At 30.3% G+C, this 24341-nt stretch overlaps 2 protein-coding genes across 2 annotated transcripts; one reads left to right on the top strand and one right to left on the bottom strand.

Annotated features, from left to right (window-relative positions):
• Window positions 1–748: 748 nt before the first annotated feature.
• Window positions 749–2554, bottom strand: LOC129321268 (uncharacterized). Its single transcript, XM_054966985.1, has 2 exons — window positions 2324–2554; window positions 749–2139 (listed from the first exon to the last, which is right to left on the bottom strand). Exons 1-2 carry the CDS (start codon window positions 2472–2474, stop codon window positions 1628–1630), a joined length of 663 nt encoding a protein of 220 aa, XP_054822960.1. The 5' UTR covers window positions 2475–2554; the 3' UTR covers window positions 749–1627.
• Window positions 2555–19949: 17395 nt separating this feature from the next.
• Window positions 19950–23874, top strand: LOC129323007 (inorganic phosphate transporter 2-1, chloroplastic-like). The gene is made up of 3 exons (XM_054969507.1): window positions 19950–20855; window positions 22220–22411; window positions 22573–23874. Exons 1-3 carry the CDS (start codon window positions 20142–20144, stop codon window positions 23398–23400), a joined length of 1734 nt encoding a protein of 577 aa, XP_054825482.1. The 5' UTR covers window positions 19950–20141; the 3' UTR covers window positions 23401–23874.
• Window positions 23875–24341: the final 467 nt, after the last annotated feature.

Genomic DNA, 24341 nt, shown 5'->3' on the forward strand with positions numbered 1-24341 from the left:
TATATCTTATATTCACTTCCTTTTTTTTTTAGTCAATTTTAACAGAATAAAAATTGTTTTATTTATTATACCAAGTTCATGAGGAGCTCCTAAAAAAATTTAATGAATATTTTCACCTTTTAATCTAACGTTAATTGACTTTCTGATTTTTTCAGACCTTCTTGATATTATAGTCTTTTAAAAATATAGTTAGGTCCGGGTTTTCGGGCGCGTGAAGATCTCATATCTTTCTAAAACTTGACAGCTAACAGAATCTTGCCCTTCAGAATTGCGGGGAAGGACGGGTCCTTTTGCTTCCAACCAAAATCGTATTCACGTATTGTCCCTCTCCGGCCGTTTGGAGATGCCACACCACAACCCTATCTTCAAATCAAAGTTCTATATTCCAAGTCTTGGGATGCTTTTCTATCTTGTTCTTTGTTTTTTGTTTTTCCTTTTTAAAATTCCCCTTTTTTGTGTCGGAATCTCTATATTATTGTATTCAAGTTATTGTGGCAAACTTCCTTGCGCCAACTGTGCCGAGATAGTTTTGTAGGATCAGTTCACACCTTTCACTTTTGCATGTTCTATGACATTCCATTTTAAGAAAGCTTCAATTTAGTGTTTGGTTCCCAATTCCATGAGATTCGAAACAGCATCCCCATTTGATGTTTGTTCTTGAATCTGCTTCCAACACCAAACCTGAACTCAAACGCCAATAACTTAGCTGTATAAATTCATTGAATAGAAGAACAAAACAGTATGCAAATAAGGGTAAAGGATATCTGTAATAGTAACACAGATACTTCCTTAAAGATTGCCTCCTGGTCTTCAGAGGAAAATAAGGGTAAAGGACAGTTCTTTATATGACCAATGACAAGCTATTGTCTTTAAAATGGTCAATAATCGGAAGAAATAATTCACTTTTAATTTAAAAAAACAAACGAATGGACCATAGAACATGATGCAGCCAGTCTCTGCAACAGTATAAGAGAGATCCATAGATAGAGAAGACAGATCCCAACAAAATTGTAGTCCTGTCGAAACTTACAGTCGCACAGCTTGTCAAATGCAATCAGTGACCAGCAGGGATTATTCGTTGCAGCTTCCTTATTGAGCCGCCTCATTCTAATCATTCAACCTGCACACAAACAATCAAACAATTAATCAAACTGGGACACTGGTCCCAAAAAAAAAAATTGGGGAAGAAATTGCAATTAAACTGACGACGGATGAAAAGCAAAAGGATTACGAAATCAAAAATAGCAGGACACAGTGACAACCGTAGCGAGGAAGGAGGCAAGATAACAGGAACAAGACTTTGAAGGGTGATCGGAGGAAAAGAATAGTTTCTATATGGAATTTCCAGAAGGAAAGGCAACCATAGGCGCTAGCAAAACAGAACGAAACGAACTCACCATCGCAAGTTTGACACCCAAAAAATGTAATAGGACTGAAATTAATGTAATGGCCAAGGAACACAAGCTAGGAGGACAAGCCGTCTTAAAGATTTACAGTCCCTTTTACATCATAGATCCCAACTTTATCTTACGATGTTTTAATTATAATTATAATATTTTAAGCTCGTCTTGCTTCTGTTAGATTCCAAACAGTTCCCATCATATCCATGATTCAGATCACTCTGGCTCTATTGCCAGTGGTTCCCGCTGTGCACAACGCTAATGTGGCGTGGGTTACCCTGCATCGGGTAAGCATATTGAGGAAGAGGAATATTCCTCCCAGCAGATTTTCTCATGTCATACGCCATCGGCGCCAACATCTGATGTACACATCGCTCGACGACCGGCGTCACCAACACCGAATACCTAGGACTACAGCCACAAGTAGAACATCCACAACTACCAGCAGTAGAATTGTGAGGCGACGACGACGGCGACGATGTTGATGAAGATGATGATGATTTTAACATAGACGAGGAGGACGGAATAGAAGTTTTTTTCTGGAACGATTTCGGCGGCGAAAGGAACGCTCTAATCTTTAAAGACGAAGGCGGCGCAACAAGATCGTATTCCTCGATAAGATTCGCCAGATCCTCGTCGGAGCTGATGGATACCAAAGCATCGAGATCTTCGGTGGGAAATTGACAGCGAAGTATCACAGTTGCCGAGCCACAGAGCTCTCCCAACTTCACCAACAGCTCTGTATTACACAATGAATCAACAACAGCAACAAGAAGAATAAAAGCTTTCTCTCAATATCGCTCCAAACAGGTCAATCCCATTCACGGAGTTCTCGCTTCTATCAGAAACGTACTTGACCCTCCCTCAAAAAAAAAAAAAAGGCGTAACTAAAAGAAAGAGCAACAGACTAGAAGAAAACTAACCGGAAAAGGGAATAGAGCGGTCGACGGAGAGGACACGCGTATGGCCACCGATATAACGGAGCTTGCCGTCGGGATAGCGGGGAAGGATTTTGCCGCCGTAGCTACAGAGGAACTTGAGGGTGGACTTAGGAGGTTGGGAGGGTCCAACCATATTGGGGTCTAGGTTTGGATTGAGAAGCGGAAGACGCCGAGGACGAAAGAGAAGAGAAGAGGCTAAGAAGAACGAGCGCTGCGCCTTCAAGCCTAGGATCGGAAACATCTGTCCCTTATTTATAGAGTAAAAAATGAGAAAAGCCTAGGAATTTTTTTTTTTTTTGCCTCTTTTTAGTTTATTATCTCCCTTTAAAAAAATGAGAACAGCCTCTTACCTCCCTGGGTTTGGTATGAATTCTTTGCTGTCCGATGGGGTTACACAGGGAGTTAGATAAGATTATATTTTGATTTAATTCGAAATTTGGCTTCTTTTATATGTAAAATATTTTTTAAAGAGTTAAATATTTAAAAATATAAAGTATTTTTAATCTTTTAAAATGTAATTATTATTTTTTTCAAAATACCTCTATTGATGATGACTTTATATTTATTATAGGATAGTTAATAAAGGTAAATATAAAAAAATAGAGTTAATTTAAAAGTAAATAAAAACTTTATTGAATAGTACAATTTAGTTAAAAATGCTTTATACTTTTTAACGAAAGGAGTAAAAAAAATTAGATTAAACAACTTATAATTCAATCTAGTTTAATTACAATTCAAAAATTAACAAAATTAGACTTGATTCATAAGACTAAAAAATTGTTCTCAATAATTTTGTATTTACTTAGCTTTTTTTTTATATGAAAAATAATAATTCACTTCATCTTCATAAACTAAATCAAAATAATAAAAATATTTATAATTATAAAAAATTTATAACAATCTCTAACAACAACAAATATTTCAATTACAAGTCACATTATTCAAATTCATAACTTCAACAACAATAATAACAACATTCAATAAACTTTAACAACATGTATAATATACATTACAATAATAATTTAGTAGCAAATTAAATTAAAATTATATTCAATAGAAGGATAAAATGTGAATTAAGGAAATGCCACTTTTAAATTTCAAATTACTCAAATATAGTAAAAATAATTAAAATTTTATTAAAGTAATTTCATAAGTTTGTGATTTGGGAGCTTAATCTCTCGCCTGATCTACCTAAAAAAATTAGTCTGATATTTTTTGCCTTTTAATTTTTTAAGATCAATTTTTTTATTAAACTAGACAAGTCCAGTCTAACCGGACTTTCGTGCAGCTCTAATTCCAGAGTGGTAAAGCCAAAGTTTTTTCAGAATAATTTTCTAGAATATATCCTTTCCAATTGCTTCTCACTAGTTCAGTTCGGTTTTGGAGGCCTCTTGTAACTATTTGAGATTGCGTGTGCGTGTGTAAATGCGTTACGGTTTTCAACTTTGGCATCATTTTTTAAACTATATATTGCTATGTTTTAAGCACGCACTATAATTGTCTTCTTTTTGGCAGAAAAGAGATTAGAGAGAATGATACACGAGGAGGAGTAAAATAGGGCATTGATATTACACAAAATGAGCTAACTGATTACACTTACTCTTTAAGTCCTTTTCTGGCATTAATTTTCTTATTAAATTACTATATATATTGCCTATGATTTGGAATTACACTGTAGCTCAATGACAAAATCTATATAGATTAACATTTAACAATTTTTTTATGACTAACTATAACTACAAGTTCATCACTCCCAATTATTTTTTATAAATAATAAATTGGTTTTGAATATTGAAATCTTATTTAAACATTTCATAACAATTATGTTATTTATGCATTAAAAGATGCAAATATTATTTATGAGTTATAAATAATGCCAAGTAAATAAATTTTATGTTTTATATCGATCTTAGCATGGACTACTTGCAAGTTAGACAAGTTGTTTCTTGCATTTGAGCTACTTTTCATGTCTTGTGATTAGTTATTTTATACTATTATAACATTAATGTAATTATATTGCTCTAATAAATCATAATAAATTATAATTTACGCGTGTTATGGAAAGTATGATTAATTAATTTCAAATTTTGCAACACACAAAACCAACTAAGATGGATCACAATCATGTCTAAATTGGGAATTGTCTGGACAACAATATTAGCAGACTAACTTCTTTTAATTTATAACTTAACTGAAAACACATTCATTTGTAAATCTCAATTATATTAATTGAGTTTTAAATTGTTAAAATATAATTTATAAATTTTGAATAAATATTTATAAATAATAATCAAAATTATTAAATATTAATCTATAAATATTGTAATAGGATAATATTAAAAAAATAATTTTTTAAATTAATTACTTATGTTGTTGGTAACAATGGTGATTCAATAATTACCTAGGAGCTAGTCAAAGTAGTATTTTTCCATTTGCATGAGCAAGAAATAATATTTGTCTTATAATATTTATTTACAATTTAAAAGACATAATCAGTGTTGTTTTTTATAATTATTGAGATATTTTTTTTATATTTTTTGATCAACTAATAGTTAAAATTAATATTTGTTAATGATAAAAAAATATTGCACTGCAGAAAAAACAAATTAAGATGCCATACTTTCTTGTTTAATATTTCCTCTATTTCAACTTATAAGATAACTTGAGAGAAAATTGTGCGTAATAATAAAACACAATAATAACACTTTATAAACTTATTTTTTTAAAAATAAAAATATAAAATTTTAAAAATATTCTTATACATTTAATAATATGTTACAATATTATTTCAATTCTCTTTTTATTTAAAAGATATTACAAAAATATTATTAATAAAATATTATTTTTATTAAATTGTTTTATATTTTGAGACAAAAATTTTTTCAAAATAATTTTATAATTTGTAATAAAAGAAGTGATTGAGATGAGAGATAAAAATACTCTTCAATCCAAAATATATATTAAAGGATGCCAGAGCATGATGATTAGCACTTTACATATGAATGGATTAATTGGGCATCAAGATTTTCTACAAAAACGGCAAGTAACACATGCTCAAAATTCAATGGTAATATTACGAAACTTTTCTACCTTTAGGGGGGTGGGGGAAGCGAATTTGTCATGCATTTCAAGAATTGTTCGCATTCATGTTGGAGGTTTTATATAAATTAACAATATTGTTTGCACTTTTTTTTTAAATATTTACAAGTCTCTTTTAGAAGCTTTCCATATTTATAGATATAAATCATTTTGTAAAATTTACAAAATAATAAGAATTAAAGTGTATTTTTATTCTTACATTTTTCTCTGAAGAATACTAGGCACTTTGTATTAATAAGGGGAGCATTTTTCTCCTAAATCATTTTCACAAATAAGCAAAAATTTCCTTCAATTAAAGGGTCACTAATAGAAGGGTTTTTTGCACCTTTAAAAAATAATTTAGGAAAAAAAATCTCATTTATTAATATAAGGTGCTCGGTACTTTTCGAAAGAAAGTATAGAAAAAAAAAATACACCCTAATTTAAATAATAATATATTTTGGTTTTCACTAGTGTCCTTGGAATATATATATATATTGTTGAGAAGTTGTGGTGGATAGAGTGATTGAGCAAGATAAGTAAGATGGGGTTAGAATCATTGCATTTAATCATGATATTTTTGGAAAGGTGGAGTAATTTTAAGAACATTAACTAATTTTAATTAATTAATTTTCGTTATTTATACAAATTAGTTAATGATAATTTATAATTAAGAAATGTAGGGAGTAATTTTTAACAAAAATCCTCCTATCAAATTATAAGGTTGATGTCAATTTGATGTTTTACACGTACTTGAGTAGATATTAATAAGCTCTATGTGATTACCTATCTAGAAATGTACTGTCATTTTCATATTCACACTTATGTATTCTAATTCTAATTCGCTTTAGTAAAGAATTTTAAGAATTCACCATCACTGATGCTCATTTGAGGACACAATTTCTCTAGCATGCCTCGCAAATTCAAAGGAGGACCACCCAAGCGTTGACACCTTACACAATTTAAAAATTTAATCTCACCTTGTTTTGCAAGATACGCAAATACAAGCAACGGAGAGAAAAAAAACAAAAGAAAAAGAATAAAGCATCTGCTTTTATACGCTGGAAGAGGACATATATTTTATATCAAACACCAATGAACTTGTAGTTTACGAAAAATGTCGTGAACCGTAATAAAAAAAATCCGTTAAAAAAACAGCAAAGTACTGTTGGGGACAAAAAAAAATTCAAGAGGCCGGGAATATTTAGGACATCAAAAATGTAAGAAAATTTATATTCAGAAGAACCCTTTATCTGTAAATAATGATATATATATATATATATATATATATAATTCTAGTTTTCATGGTGCATGTTTCTGTTACTTTTTTCCTTTTTAAAAATTCAGTTTCTTTGTGTCGCGGACGAAGTACTACTCAGCCATCTGGTCCTCTCGCATATTTTTCTTGTTGCATAAATCCGATCTTTGTGGGGTTTAAAATGTTTATGGACGAAATTTACCAATTAAATATATATATATATATATATGTATGTATGTATATATATATGTATGTATGTATGTATGTATGTATGTATGTATATTGGTGCAATATGTATCAATTAACACAACATATTGGAAAATAGTCTTGCGGAAAGTAAGTTGTTAAAAAAGTCATGCATTTTATTACGTTAAAAATAAAAATAATTGATACTGGCATTTTCTTGAAATTGAACATATTAAACCAACTTTTGAAAATGCATGACGTTTTTGAGATTTTTGCTAGTATAACTCATATCATAAGATTAAATTAAACAAACAACTCAATATTTATTATATTTTATGTCATAATTAATTTATTATACTTGACATTGATATACTGTTGTATGTCAATGATAAATTTTTTGTAAATTTTTAAATTTTTAATAATAAATCCTTTGATATCAATGATAATCCTTTATATATTAATGTGAATCAATTATATTTTTAAATTTTTTAAAATTTGATTTATATTTTTTGAATGCAAGATTTTTTTTTTAACTATTGAGCCACCTGCCTTTTGTTTGGTTCAATTTTTCGTTTAAAAATGTCATTACTTCACAATTCATTTAAAAACACGTGGCAATTAGAACTTACATTGACAAGTATAAAATTAATAACCAATCGACCAAGGATCAATATCCACAATTTCATTATCATCAAAATCTGAGTTTAAAATATACAATTTTAGGAATCGTACTATGCATACTAGTGCAAAAATTTTGAATTAAAGATTATTTATTGGATTTACTTTGCGAAAAGTGATATGATTCGAATTAAATATGTGAAGGGTTAAATGTTATTTGATGCAGAAAAAATCAGTTTTTATTGTGTAAAAATAGCCCAAAAAAAAAACATGGGGCTAGAAAAAGAAAAAGAAACAGAAAAATTATCGAGGGATGATGGTTGACAGTTTGACGGGTTTTGATTGGATGAGTCAGCACATGTGGTGCCGTGAGCGCCACGGTCTATCCTTTTTATGTGTGGAGGAAGGCCTACAAACCTCATCCCTCGTCCAGTACCATGCCCCACCATTATCTATTATAGATAATTTCTTCATCCAAAATTTAAGAAATAATAATAATTTGCAATTTTTTATAGTTTTTAAATAGTATTTTTTTAAAAAAATTATATTATTTATGTAGATCTAAAAGCATTTTTTCGAGGAGAGAGAAATTTCATTAATGAGGTTGAGCGAGACCGGAGATAGGATGAGGCCAAGTGAGAGAGACCGAAGCTGAGACGAACCTGAGAGGCCGAGCGAGAGAGACCAGAGGCAAGAAATGCGTAGATTGAATGAGTGGTCTTCTTTAGGTGTTTCAATTTGAAATTTGAGTTAGATCTTCTTAGAATTTCAATATTTTTATTTTTTATTTATGTCTGTAAAAAATCTACAAAATGACATTATACATAAATATTTGTTTAAAAAATAATTATACCTCTAGTGGAGCAAAGCCAATTAGTTGGATACCCTAACCTAAAACCCTACCCAATCCAAAGATCAGGATAAGCTTGACCATGCCTTATCAATCTTGGAAAAGCTTTTTCCGACTTAGACCTGGCATTTTTTCCTCCAGATGGGTCGGGCATGCAGAGCTGCTGGGCATTATGTACAGCCCTAATTATTACTACAAAAAATTACTATAATAGAAATGACATAATTAATGTATCTAATAAAGATGAAAATAGAGACTAATTATATTTTTAAAAAATAGGTTTAATTTACAAAATATTTTAAAATATAGAGACAAATTTAGAAACAGCTTATATACATATAAAAAAAAAACATTACAAAATCCATCTCGATTTCTATTGTTATTCATTAAAAAATTAATTTTTTAAAAAATAAAAATGTTAGAGACAAGTTTAGAAATGAATAAATTTCATTCCTAAACTAGCCATCTCTAAATCAATGTCTAATATTAATTTTACATTTTTTTTGTATTTAAAGATAAAAATTTAACCATTTAATTCCCTCTTCATATATTTTTAAAATTCCATAATTTTATTTTTATCAATTTAGAGACGGAATTACAGATGATGGAAATAAATATGTTAGAGATGGAATGATTTTTGTTGCTTAATATGTCTCTAATTTAAAGTAGGGACAAATTTAGAAACAGAGTCATATTTCTAATTTGCAAATTATCAATTATTTTAACACATGTTTAAAATATATTAAGATACAAATTAATTTTAAAAGATGTATAAAACATTTCATCATTATTTAGGGAGCTTCCCATTCAATGCAAACAAGAAAAATTCATGGTTTATGTTCAAAATATTTATCTTCATAATTTATAGAGTATTTAAAAATATTTTGTATGTCATTTAAATATTTCTATTCTCATTTTCTTCTTTTTATAAGTTTAAATATTCTTATTTTATAAACTCATATTTAATATTCATTAATTTATTCTATAATCATAATAGATTAAATTTTTTATCTCTTTTATGTTATTCATATTTTTTTCAGTACTTTTGTAATATTTAATAAATTTTCACCAAATGAAAAAATTTCCTTACTAACAATATTTTATAACAATACATTAAAATAAGTTAATGAAATAAAAATTTCAAAACGTCTACAAAATTGAATATCAATAACAATTAATTCAAATATGTTTGAAATAACTATGGATAATATTTATATGACTAAAATTAATTATTTTAGTATAACTATCATTTTTAATGCTAATTATATATATAGATATATGAATAATTTTCATTTTTATAGTAGGAAAAAAATAAAAATAATTATTTTATTAATATATAATACAACTGAAAATTATATAAATAAAATAATATTTAATTTATTATAAATAGAAAAAAATATTAATATATATCACATATTTATAAGATTTAAAATTTAAAGTTCCATATTAAATAAATTTGATAAAAAATAATTTTTAATTACACAAATTTAAATAAATATATTTAAACTAAATATTAAATTTAAATATTTTATATTGTAAAAGTTATTAGTATTTATTAAAAATTAAAAATTTTTCAAAATGACCATTAATAAAATTTATATGGTTAAAATTAATTTTTTTATTAAAATAATTAAAAATTTGTAGATAAAATTTATTTCTGAGAAAGGAAGGGGAAACATTTAACCATTTTGAGAAAGAATAATTTAATCATTTATTTATTAATTTTTGAGAAAAATATAGAGAATATAAAAGTAAAAGAAATTTAATATAAACAAAAATAATACATATTTTTAAATAAATTATATATTTGATTATTTTCATTTAAAAACAATATTTTTATATTTAAAATTTGTTTCATTTTAAGTTCATTTTCCTAAAAATATAATATTTCCTGGTAAAAAATAAAAAATAATATTTTATTAAAATATAATATAAGTAGTCATATAAATAATTTTGTTATATTAATAAAAGAAAATAATAAATAATAAATGTATAGTTTTTAATAACGTAATGTTTGATATATGTGTATTTAGTTAAGTAACACATATTTAATTTTGCTTATAATAATTACAAGTGCATTTCAGTTCAATTAGTAAAGAAGGAGAACATAATACTTAAAAATGAGGAGGTTAAGGGATCAATTTTTAGCCTTAGCATATTCTGAAATGAATATATAACGTGGTATATGGTGGTAATGTGACATGTGACGTGGCATGAATTGATCCACATGTGAGGGAGTAAGGTGTCAGGTGTCAGGTGAGTTGGCACATGTAGATGCACATGTGGCTGATAAGGTGTCTAGTGACATGGCATGTGCTAGATGTAGACGTGACGGGTGATGCGGTAAGGCATTGACGCGGCAATTGAGCCTTAATGAATTTAATTTTCAATTTTTTAGAGACAAATTTAGAGATTAGTATATTTTTTTTCTATCATTTTATATAATTTTTAAACTATTTTGTAGTAACAGATTTTTATAAAACTTAGAGGTGGCATTTCTTTTATTTAGAGACAAAATAAATCTGTCCCTAAGAAGAGATGGCTTAAAAAATCTGTTTCCAATTATTCAACAAGGCTCCTTTTTGAGACTGTAATATTCATCTCTAAATCTATCTTTACATGTTTATAAGCAAAATTTTTATTAGTTAGAGAAGGATTATTGGATATCTCTAAACAATTTTTTTTGTTTTTTTGTAGTGCATTTTGACATCATAGGCTGCTGTCTCGAAATTTTGGCCAGCTTCTGAGCAATAGAAATTGACACTGGAAGGTGAGAGCATCGCTACCCAGCCATGCACTTAGAGGTTTCCAACTAGTGGTCATTTTAAAATTAATTGCGATGGACCTTTTAAATGGAATACCAGTAACTCTACTGTTGGAATAATTTGTGGGGACGACAAGGATGATTTTTTTTTTTTTAGTAGAAGACGATAAGGATGTTTTATTTGGCCTTTTGTGGAGAAAATCTCTCTCTATTTTTATGACTGGGGTCTTAGCTCTTAAGAAGGCAATGATGTTGGCTCTGGATTTGGGGCACGATAAGATTGTTTTTGAAAGTGATTGCTAGAACTTGATCTACAGTGTGTGTGACCAAAAGGCTTGATATTTGTGAATGGACTTGTGGGGAAGTGGTTCATCATTGTTTGGATGCTTTGGCTTCCAATCACTTAACTGTGAAAGGTAATAAGACTGCTGATTTATTAGCAATTGAAGCTTATAAGGATGTGTATTCAGTTGGGTGGGTGGAGAGACCTTCACTTACTTTGTGTCATCTTCTAGCAATGGATGCCATGGAGGCAGGAGGCCTCTCTAATTATAAATTCTCCCTTAAGAATTGCATCAAGGTCGGGCATTGGTTAACTTGTTCACAGCTCCTTTTTTGTTTTTGGAACTTTCAGGTTGTCTCCCTTTTGCTTGTTGGTCTTTTGTTGCTTGTTCTTTGCTAATTTGCTTGTTACTTTAGGCTTGTTTGACATTATTTTTGTTTTATTGTTATGAAAATTGGTATTTTATAAAACATGTTTTAAGAATAAAAAAATAATAATAAAATTAAATGTTTTTTATATTCTCTCTTATTCTCTATAATAATAATCCCAAACTATTTAAAAGATATATATGTTTTTCTACTCTCAAGAACAATATTTATTTTTTTTTATTTTAAACACTTTTTGAAAACATGTTATCAAATAATTTAATTTATTTTTTTATCCTACTAAACATAAAACAATTTCTAAAATAGGTTATCAAATAAGCCTTTTGTTTCATTTATGAATGAAGTATCCATTTGGGAGGGGGAAAAAGACAACTACAAATTTATAAGTTTTCATTGTAGATAAAAAAAGTTAATTTTTCAATAAAATTAACAAATTGCAACTGTCATTTTACTCATAACTTTTTAAATTATATTTACGACTCATTTATTTTTTAAATCTGGATCTAACTTTCATTAATTCATTATTCTATTTTGTTTTTAAACACTGTGTTAAATATGAATTTATATTTGATAATTGTACTTAATATAAGCATTAAGTGCCTATATCATTTATACCGTTGACATTTACATCAGTAATTTTGAATTCACATTTCACTTGATATCAATGAATGGGTGAGTTTATCTGAATCGTTGATATAAATTTTAACAGTGCAAACAATACAAAGGCTTAGTTGAATGCTTTTATTAAATACAGTCATCAAATTTAAATTTCCTAAATACTCATCACAAAATTAAAGATATCCTCCCCTTTCATTAAAAAAAGACGAAGATATCCTCCGTTTTTTTTTTTAGCCAACAAAATTAAAGAATATCCTTATCCACGCACGTTCCCGCAAGTCGGAATAGGATAGGAATGTCATACATTTTAAAATATAGGTGGTATTTTGAGAGGGTGATCATTTGAGTTGAGTCCTTTATAAACTGTTAAAACATATTTCCATAACTCCATGCTTGAACATATATATTTCATATTACGTTTGAACCTGATTTGCAACGTGGGTCCTACATGGGCATGCCAATCAATATTCAGATGAAGAAAAAAAAATAACACTAAAAAATAAATATTACAATACATAGTGATAACAAAAAAATAGAATTCGTTTTCCTCTTCCATTCTATCGATATAACCTTGTCTCATGTTGAGGTTTTATTTCTCGTTATACTTATATAATATATAATATTACTGTGTTATATTTGATCTAGCTTTGCTAGCATAATTATGTTATCCATAACATTTGAAAATTTAGTCTTATTTAAGAATTTTATTTCCATTCAATCTAAGTAGAGTTCTTTAGAGGTTTTCAAAAGGTAACAATAATTTTTTTTGGCCAATTGTACATACCAATAATTAAGCATATCTCCGATGTATCTTATTAGTGATTATCTTTTTGACGCCAGGAACACGCACTTTGCTTGGTTCCTTCGCAGTTCGCTTACACTTGGCATCCTCTAGCCCAACTGCACTGTCCACACGACATCCCATGAATTTCCCTTTCAAAATTTTCGATATGTCTTTTCCCAAACGTTTTCAAGATTTGTTGAATTTTTACTAATTAAGTCTGAAATATACGGATTTTGTCGTGCGTCCCACAGTGCGGGATTTATAAATTTAAAAAATTTTCTCATCCAATAAATTAATTTTTTAATATAAATTTTTTTTAAATTTATACTCATTATATTAATGCTTTCATTAAAAGCTCAATATCACAAAAAAATTATTCATAAAGTGTTCTTACAAACAAAAGTAAGGGTACAAATAGGGAGATTAATAAGAGCCACGGCCTCTTGATTTTTTAATTTTTTTATTAAAATATAAGAGTTATATATTTTCAACCTCTAAATTAGCACATTAGGTATATTTTAATTATTTTGGTAGCTTGAAAATATAATTATATAAAATTTGCTTATTTTTAATAAAATAATGCTACACTTACTCTTAAAAAATTCATACTATTTGATTTTGCTTTGATTTTATATATTTGATGAAAGAAATTATGAAAAATATAATATTACTAACAAATTTTATCAAGTATTGCAACAAAAATTCTATGATATAATGAATGATATGTTTTTAGTAACTATCATAAAATAACTTACCCAACGGCCAAAAAGTTATGATTAAAATATATTTTTCTTAAAAACATAACTTTTTTCTTAAACAACAAGATATTAAAATTTATCATATGAATGATTTGCTTATATATAATTATATGAATAGTTATTACTATGATATAATTAGATTTCATTAATATAAAAAATTTATAACAATTGAATATTATTGTTGTGTTGATATATTTATTTACTACAATTATCAATTAAAAAAATTAAATAATAAATTTAGTGAGCAAGTAATATGACTTTTTAGATTGAATAGAACTTTAAACTCAAATTATATATTTAAATAATTCAAGGCTCATAGGAAAGATAAATTTTTTACTAATTTAATAATAAGTTATGTTGAGAAGGAAATTACTGAAAGTTTATTGTAGACAAATTAATAAATTATTTTTGTTCTAAAATTAAATATAAACATATACAATGAAATATTTATGTTACATTAGATATATATATTTAACTTTATTTTAATTAATATATATGTTTTGTTATCTTGGTCTCACTTAATAAAATTTGTTGGCTCCACCCCTAGGCAGAAGGCCAACAAAAGTGCTATGAAATGAAACTATTATGAACGTTGACTCTTGACAAGGTGACATTAACATGAGTGTTACATCAAAAAACGTTATAAGTGATGTAAAATTTATAAATTTAAAAAACTCTTCTATTTAATAGATTAATTTTTTGAATGGGTTATCCTTTTAAGTTTTTGCTCGTTATAGATTTGCGCTTTCATGTTCTTCATTATAATTTTATTTTAAGTGAATTGAGAGATGAAACTGAAAATAGAGAGAATTGCATCTACGCTTCCAAAAGAAGAAAAATTGCTCCAAAAATCCAAATGTCCAATACAATATGCAATGCTATAAGGCTCGAAAGGCTTATCTACCGTTAATTTTTAATGACTGGCTACTCTTAATGACTGGGAAATACCTCTCCGGAACATGAAAAAAAATTAACAATAGAAGTTCCTAAGTGATTAGCAAAGTTTAATTACTTATAATAAAATATTTATTTATTTATTTACAAGAGTTCATTTGTAGTTTACACTTGTACTTGATTGAAGAATACAAAAGAAATATTACATGTTAACCGAAACAAAATTAATTACAGAAGATCCAACAAAAAATTTTAGTGTTGTATCTTCTCTTCAGTCATTAAGGATAATTCAGTTATCTCAATGAGGAAATTAATTAGACATGAGTCTTTAAAGCCAGTAGACGTAGAGCATTATCAAATTGTAGTGGACCCATTTTGTTTTTCCCCCCAAAGGTCTTTGACGCGATCCTCCTAAATAAAAATGAATTCAAAATTAAAACAAAAGAAGTACTATACTACGTGCGTGTTTGGATTTGCCATGAAACAACGTTTTGGTGAAAAGTATCCAAACATTTAGAAGGACAATTCAGTTGTGGGAAGTTCAAGTTTCCATGAACCATGAGACGGGGATTGTGGCGGGTCCGTCACGCTTCTTAATTAAAGCCATGACTCTTGAATGAATTGAATTCTGCAGAAGCGGCGGGTGGACGGCTTGTCGTTTTGTGCTCATTTCTTCTCAACCCTTCCCACCTTCTTGACCACTTACCATCCAAGTTGTGGTGGCCATTCAATAGCCTCCTCCCAAAGTACCTTGCTTCCTGTAGTTGATGTTGTTAATAATAATACTAATACAAAAGAAAAAACGACAATTAAAGATATCATGAGACTATTAATTATAATTAAAAATTCTAATACCTGATTTTTACTTGAAATTAAATACTTATACAAGTTTATAAAATTATTTTTGAGTACTAAAATTATTACTATAAGTTAGAATTATTATTAATTTTAATTAAAAAAACCAAGTTACACATTTAAGAATAGGATTAACAATAGTATCAATGTATAAAAGTAATTTCATTAGTCCTAACTTGTAATACTTGGGATTCTAGTTTTTCTAAGTAAGGCTAATAATAGTCTCAACCTATAATAGCAATTTTAATAGTGTCATTTCATAATTTTCTAAGTGATTTACTTATATATTGGTAAGTATAAAAATTTATAATTGATTGGTTTCACATTTAAAAGTAATTTTAATAAATTTTTAAGTGACTATTGTATGTTTATAAGTGCCTTTCTAAAGTTTTACAAGTAAATTTTAGCAACTCATTCCCAAGCGTGAATGTTGATTTGCCCAACCAAGGCAACAATAGTCATGACTGATCATACTAGTTTCAATAGTGTCTTTTTTATTTTTCAAGTGAAGGCAATTTTATATAGTCATGCTCCTTTCGTTCATGTACATAAGAAATTTTTTAAAATTTTTTTGTCTCTAAATATAAAGTCATAGCATATATTTTAATAAATAGACTATTATACCCTTATTAAATTGAAAAGAAAAAAATAAATTCTCTCATTAATTAACTTTTAAAAAAATTCATTTTTTCTTTATAATAATTAAAAATAAAATTAAAATATTATTGTACTTTTAATTAAATAATTAATTTTTATTAACTTTTATTATTTAATTAAAAATATGTTATATAAAGATAGAGGGTGTATATCTTTTTAGTTTCAACTTTCAAGTGGTGTATATCTTTTTAGTTTCAACTTTCAAGTAAGGTCATTGTCCGTTATTTTAATTTTAATAATTCAAGATTCTTAATTGTAATTAATGTTGGGGTCCTTAATTGCCATTTTCTCTATAAAAAAGATTCTTGTAATTGATAACACGGTAAACTGGAGACAATTGAAGGCAGTTTTTTGAAGCTGATGCGGGACCCACGGTACTCGACTGATTATTGATTAAGGTTGCCTCGACAAGTTGATGCGATAGCCTCTGCTTTGGAATTTGGATCTTCCGCTCAATATGGGAAGCCATCAAGCCAACCTTACCCATCCGAAGCCGTGTGGGCCCCCATATTATTTTAAATTATCTCTTCACTATAGAAAATAAAATAAAAAAAGAAATCTCACAATTTATCAGTACGTTCAACGACGAATTGATGGGGGGGCGTACTATGATGTCATATTTGTAATAATTATACTTCATGTATGTTAAATTATAAAACATTTTTACATAAAATTTTATATATTAATAATTTTCAATAAGTATGTTAAATAATTTTTTTAAATAAAAATATAAATTTTAAAAAATATTTTTTATTTAATAACATTAAATTTACACTTAATTAATATTAAATAAAGAGAGAAAAGTTAACATTAAAATAAATTTATTTAATAAAATTTTAATATTATTAAAGCATATTAAATTTTAGAATGATAAATTTTACTTGAAAGTGTTTTATAATTTAAAATGAAAAGAATATTTGTATTTATTTGTAAAAAATCTTAAAACCCTTTTACTTTTAAATAAATTTTTGTTTTTTGCCCCACATGGTGGCTTATAAATTCGTGGTTCCATACGTTATTGTTAAAAATATAGATCACCGATAGCATTTTTGACATTTTTTTATTTCATTTGTATTCCTTTTTATTAATCTTTTTGTGTCAAAAAATATTTCAATTGCATGAAGGATGACGCTTGCAAGGAAAGTAAAAAGATGACAATCAGAAAATGCTAGAACCAAAAACTAAAACAGATAACGATCATTAACATTTTTTTTCTATCGGTATTTCACCTAATCAAATTTAAGGATTGTCAAATTTAATTGGAGATAATTGTCTCAAAAACATCATTTTACATTTACACAAATTTAAATCCAAGACACTACATTTAAGCGATTATCGATATTGTCATAATTGAACTAGACTAGATCGACCTGTTTGACTGAGAACTAGTTTATGGTTTAGTCTGAGGATTACCCCCAAAATCATTAAAAGATAAACTAGTCAAGAATTAGTGAAAAATCTGTCAAAAATATTTTTTTAAAAAAATCTCAATAATTTAAAATTATGCTATTTTATATCTTATGGTTGGTTCTTCTTTAGTATTATATGTATATATATGACAATTTATTAATGATTTTAGTTAATTACAAAAGCTTAATGTTTTTTTATTAGACAATTTATGCGGCATGCTTGATAATATTGATTATTTATAATTGGTAATAAATAATTTTATTACGATGGTTGTGCAATCAACAATAAATTTGATATTCATAACAAGAATATAATTAAATATTATCTAAACATTTTTTATTTTTTTACACAAAATGTTTAAATTTATTTTTTCAATTAAGACCGGTCCATCAATACGGTTAACATGGCTGAACACCCAGTCCTATTTTGGTGATAATTAGAGCCCATTCCAATACGACTACTTTTTGATAGCAACTACTAAAACCTTAGGGGGAAAAAAGGTGACGGGGGAATTGGATTCGGGAGTCGGATATTGAGGACTTGTTTGTTTTTTATTTTTAAAAATTATTTTTTGTTTTTAAAAATAAAAAAAACTTTAAAACTTGTTTGAATATATATTTTTTATTTCATTATTCTAAAAATTATTTTATTTTTTATTTTTAAAACAAAAGAATATAAACAACTTCAAGTTGTTTTCGTTTTAGTTTTTTTATTTTTAAAATAAATTATATTTAATTATTAAAAATTATAATTATCTTAATTATTTTTTTATTATTAATCACCATTATTAACTGCCTATAATTATCACTATCAATTTATTTTTTAATTTTAAATATAATCAAACAGATTTTCATTTTATTTAGTTTTAAAAAATAATTTTAAAAACTGTATTATAAAATAATTTTTAAAAATAAAAAAATAAGAATAAAAACCAAACAGGCTCTAAATTCCCAAGCAAGCATATGCCTCAACCAGACTGAAGTTTTGAATTCGAACCACCCCTACGTGGAGAACACCAATTACAGTCACCGGACCATATATTCTCCCCCAACATAAAAGCTCACATAACCCGATTTGGTAGCCTTTCTTGTTCTCCAACCAGATTCCTCCACGTAACTGCACTCCGGAAACCTCCCTTGGCGTCCAAGTCATCCCCAGAAAATGCTAAGGCATCTTCATCTCTCCCCAGCTATGTAGATGAAAAAAAAAAAAACGAATAAACCACATTCGATCACTCAAAACACTGCTTCCATTCTTGGCAGAAACTTTCTTTGCTAGTTTCCTAGTGACTCTTAACATGAAATTCGACACGTGAGATGTTACCCGTGTCTCCCTATTTATGGAACCAGAGAGACTGTAATAGTTTGGACCAAATCTTCAGATCATCTCCACACAACAGCTCGAAAGTCCCCTAGAGTTATGACCCACTCACCCACACGCATTTACATTGTGAGTTCGATCCAATGCCTGTAGGACGAGACTACGAGAGGACATATTGGATCCTACAAATTTTTGGGCCTACATTACCGTTTTTCTCCCTAGTTCACGTGTTCCGTTTTGACCAAAAAGGAACAAGAGGCCCATCACTAAATAACAAAACAGGCTGGTCTCACAGAGTCACAGGCAATGGCGTTATTTTTTTGGGCCAGAAGTCTATATCTTATTACAGTAGAACCTTGTTTGAATTCTACAAGACCTGTTTTCTGTTTTTGTTCTGGTGTTTGTGAGGCTCAATTAAAATTGATAAAAACCTGATTGGGAGAATGGCAATTAATAATAATTAGATTCTTGATAAAAAATTTTATAAAATAAATTGTAAATATTAATTTAAATAGTTACATATAATTTTTTTTACTACAATCTAAAAGTTATATTTATTGTTTAAATACTTACTTATAATTAAAATACATAAATTTATAATAATTTGAATCGGTATTTTAACTTATTTTATAAAAAATTTTATCAAAAATTTAACTGATATTAATTTAATATTTTAAAATTTAGCTGTAATTTTCCCAACTTGATTTGTACGCACGCATCTACAGAGACTCGACATGTGCGTCGCGCGATCGACTTATGCTGATAGATAAACTGATAATAAAGTTAAAATACCAAAAGAATACTATTTTGGGACGAATAAGTAATGTGGTTGTGGTGGATATTTGTCTGGTGTGAAATGGAACGGTCCATCAGGAACTATAACCACCACTCATTTCCATCAACCAAAGCAAAAGCCTCCTAATTCCCTCATGTTCCTCACAAGGACACTGCAGATTCAATGGTCTTTCTCACATTCCTCTGCCTTTTTCTCCACCACCTACTCCTCTCTCCATGGCGGACCAGACTCTCGCTGAATAATAATCCCACTCTCTCCCTCTCTCGCCTTTTCCTTTCTTAAGCGATGAATCCCTCTGCTCGCTTCTCTTCAATCAAACACTCAACTTCTTCTCCTGACAGATTCCTTGCACGAATTTCTCACTTGTATCTTCCCAGAACCAACTCTTCCCCTCTCCATGTCAAGCCAAATCATGATATATTACCACCAAAGAAGGTTTCTTTCGCCGTTGTGAGGACTCGGAGCTCGAAACTGACACGCCCATTTGCTTCTTTATCGTCTTTCGCCGATGCCGAAGGGGAGGACCAGCACGGAGGGCATCAGCAGCGTGCGAAGACTAGCGGGGAGGAAAATGAGTCGGCTGGAATGGCGCAAGCATTCCACATATCTTCGGCCACTGCTTCTGCTATTTCAATATGCATAGTGTTCGCTGCTCTTACTTCTCCTTTCTTCATGAGCCCGTTGGGACAGGGCTTGCCCTTGAAGACTAAGATTTTATCTTACGCTACGCTTCTGTTCGGGTTTTACATGGCGTGGAATATTGGGGCAAATGATGTGGCGAATGCAATGGGGACTTCGGTGGGGTCCGGGGCATTGAGTCTCCGGCAGGCAGTGGTGACGGCGGCGGTGCTGGAGTTTTCCGGGGCATTGTTGATGGGGTCCCACGTGACGAGCACAATGCAGAAGGGGATTCTGGTGGCTAATGTGTTTCAGGGGAAGGATACTCTGCTCTTCGCAGGATTGGTCTCTTCGCTTGCTGCTGCTGGTACCTGGCTACAGGTTCGTAATCACTTCACTCACTCTGTTTTGTTCTGTTTTATAGTTCATTTTGATCTCTAGTTTTTGGACCATTAATGCTATCGAATACAAATCGAACAATTTTGTTTGACTAAAATATCAATTCCGCTCTGTGCAACTTTCTTCAACGGAATGGCGTGTCTGCATGCTTGGCAGAAGCCAACGGCGTCATTTTCAATTCTGGTTAAATAAAATACGAAGCTGATATAACTTGCGTTAGCATTAAACTAATGCCATTTTCGCTAAAAAAAGGGTTTGAGTTTATAATTATTTTTTTAGGACATTTATTTTTTTTGTTATAGTAAGTGTGATAAGAGCTGGAAGGAGGTATTTGTATGCTTCGATATGGTCTATTGCACCAAAGTTGATGTATTTTACTGAGTTTAAATTATCGTTGTCTTTCTCCCGTCATTTATATAAGTTTTTGAGATTCGAATCCTAACCCTTGGATATGTAGCAATTTAGTTGAAAGAAATATCTTTTTACTCATAGTATTTTGAAAGAGTTCGGTATCGGTGAAACCTACTCCTTGTACTTAAAAAAAAAAAAAAAGGTCGTTGCCTTTGTAATCCCCTAGTTGATTAATGTGCGCCTCTATTAGAAAACACTGGGAACCTAATAACAAGAGTTCATATGAGACCTGTGATTATTGCAAGCATAGGAAGACAGACAGCATTTATATACAAAATTCTCTCTCTCTCTCTCTCTATATATATATATATATATATATAGCACCTATTGAGTAAAAAATGGTAAAAAATCGATTGAAATAGTTTGGACATGTACAAAGAAGACCAAGGGAGGCACCGGTGAGAAGAGTGGAACATATAACTTTGAGTCCGATTAAGAGAGGTAGAGGAAGGCCTAAGAGAACACTTTTGAAAGTTATTGAACGCGATCTGTTAATTAATAATATTCCTAAAAGTTTGATAAATGATAGAGCACAATGGCGTCTTGCAATCCATGTAGCCGACCCCACCTAATGGGATAAAGGCTTGTTGTTGTTGTTGTATTATTTTTATTATAGTATTAAATACTTTTTCTCGAGATAATACAAAGGAAATTTTGCAGTAGCTATTGACGTGCATTAAGCATTCTTCCATGATAATGAGAAGCTTCTCAGAGGCCTTCCCCTTTCATTTGATATTTATTAACATGTCTCTGTAAAATGTAAATTGAATATAGCATCCCTATATTACAATTTACAGAAGAATCTAATAACAAATATCTTGGAATGTATATTCCACCATTGTTACAAGAACTTCATGGAACTGTTACAGAACCAACCAATGAGGACTTGCATTTGAGCTATATATTTATATGTTAGTATTATTTTGTGGACACAGGTTGCATCATACTATGGATGGCCAGTGTCTACTACACACTGTATAGTCGGAGCAATGGTCGGATTCGGTCTGGCCTATGGCGGAAGTGGAGCCGTTTTCTGGGGTTCACTTGCAAGGGTCATTTCTTCATGGGTTGTCTCACCCTTAATGGGAGCAGCTGTGTCATTTCTTGTGTACAAATGCATTCGTCGGGTATATCCCTTTCCTTTCTTTTTTTCCCTCTCGTCCCAGATCGCTATACCATATCTAGCTTTTGAGAATATCAAAATAGCTTAAGCCAATTTTGAGAGGATTTGCCTTAAACTTTTATGATATCAATTCTTACATGGTGCCGGGTCTTTTTGATGATCCAGTTTGTGTACAGCGCACCAAATCCAGGACAGGCAGCGGCTGCAGCGGCGCCGATTGCAGTGTTTCTCGGTGTCACCGGGATTTCTTTTGCGGCCTTCCCTCTCAGCAAGATCTTCCTGGTGGCTTTAGCCCAAGCATTGGCCTGTGGAACATGTGGTGCTATTCTTGTGAACAGAATAATAAGAAAACAGCTTGGTCATCTTCTTGTCAAGCCGCCGCCTCCTCCTCCACAGCCTGAACCGAAAGAGGACACTTCCCACAAAAACATAGGCTTCCTCTCTGACTTTGCAGGTCCTAAGGGCACTCAGCTTGAAATAGTCTATGGAGTCTTCGGTTACATGCAGGTCCTCTCTGCATGCTTCATGTCGTTTGCTCATGGTGGAAACGACGTGTCTAACTCCATAGGTCCTTTGGCCGGTGCTTTAGCCATTCTTCACGGAGGAGCCAGAGGCGCTGAGATTGTGATTCCGACTGATATCCTCGTGTGGGGAGGATTCGGCATTGTTGCAGGGCTTACCATGTGGGGTTATAGAGTCATAGCTACAATTGGGAAGAAAATAACTGAGCTCACACCAACAAGAGGATTTGCCGCAGAATTTGCTGCAGCATCAGTGGTTTTGTCTGCTTCAAAGCTCGGGCTTCCCATTTCTGCAACTCACACTCTTGTAGGTGCAGTCATGGGGGTTGGATTTGCCAGAGGACTTAACAATGTGAGAGCAGAAACTGTGAGGGAGATTGTGGCTTCATGGGCTGTCACTATTCCTGTCGGTGCAGCTCTGTCTGTGTTATACGCATGGATCTTGACCAAGGTTTTGTCTTGTGTCTTGTGAACTTTGCATTCCTAAGTGAAGAGACTACTACTCGGGCATGTTATTGATCGACGTCTCGAAAACACCAACGTTGTAGTTTTTGCGTGGATTCTTTTGGCACAGATCAAGGACGACAAAAGGATAATGGTTCGTGTTGAAGCTTAGGTTATTCTATTCCTCGTCGAGGAAGCTCTTGAGAGTCTTGTCTTTTCAACTGGTGAAGCTTTATGTCCAGATCATCGTGTAGAACACTAAAACCCGTGACACAGTGTTTTTTTTTTTTTTTTTACCTTTTTTGTTTTTTTGGCTATGGTTAAAATCCCACATGTTTAAACATCAATGGGATAGGGGATTGAGGAACAGACATTCTTCAAGTAAATAAACTATATGAATGAACTTTGGGACAGAGTTGAGCTCGGAGATTTGAATTTACTATCATGGATATATTAATATTATGCCATTCAGATAAAAAGATGTGAAACATTTCAATTCTTATTACATAGTGCAATTCTTCATGGGTAAAAAGCAAAGCCTATTCCCATAATGAAGAAAGCTATAAATGGAAAAACACAGATTCCTGTGGCTTTTCAGAGTGGAAAGTGAATATCTTTAGTTCTTCACTCATTCTCTGGTAAGTTCTTCAATGCAGTCCACCTATGCGAAGATCCATTACAATTTGTCTCCAGTATCATGGTCTTGACTTCTCTGAGTAAGCACTATCTTGTGTTCACTTAGAGAGATTAGGACCCAAAAAAAACTCAGACAAGCCAAAGCTTCATATGTATCAGAAAAGAAAATCAAGCAGAGAGCTCTTCCACTGGAGAGAGGCTAGGCTGCCACCCGAAGCTTCGAAAAGATTTCGACTTTGGCAGAGGAGGCACAAAAGGCTTCTTCTTCCCTCTCATTCCTTTTCTCTTTGGATGCGTGGTGTACTTCTCTTCAGACACATGCAAGTCCTTTGC

This window comes from Prosopis cineraria, unplaced genomic scaffold, assembly GCF_029017545.1.
Source record: "Prosopis cineraria cultivar Desert tree isolate PC_DT_omini unplaced genomic scaffold, ASM2901754v1 PC10, whole genome shotgun sequence".
In the NCBI taxonomy this organism is placed as follows: Eukaryota; Viridiplantae; Streptophyta; class Magnoliopsida; order Fabales; family Fabaceae; genus Prosopis; species Prosopis cineraria.

What these genes read in the sequence shown, in the direction of transcription:
- LOC129321268 (XM_054966985.1), bottom strand. Translation starts at nt 2,474, where the DNA reads ATGGTTGGACCCTCCCAACCTCCTAAGTCCACCCTCAAGTTCCTCTGT. An exon ending in CCGCTCTATTCCCTTTTCCG is followed by an intron (nt 2,140 to 2,323) that starts GTTAGTTTTCTT and finishes TGTGTAATACAG; the next exon opens with AGCTGTTGGTGAAGTTGGGA.
- LOC129323007 (XM_054969507.1), top strand. Translation starts at nt 20,142, where the DNA reads ATGAATCCCTCTGCTCGCTTCTCTTCAATCAAACACTCAACTTCTTCT. An exon ending in CTGCTGGTACCTGGCTACAG is followed by an intron (nt 20,856 to 22,219) that starts GTTCGTAATCAC and finishes TTGTGGACACAG; the next exon opens with GTTGCATCATACTATGGATG. An exon ending in TGTACAAATGCATTCGTCGG is followed by an intron (nt 22,412 to 22,572) that starts GTATATCCCTTT and finishes TTGATGATCCAG; the next exon opens with TTTGTGTACAGCGCACCAAA.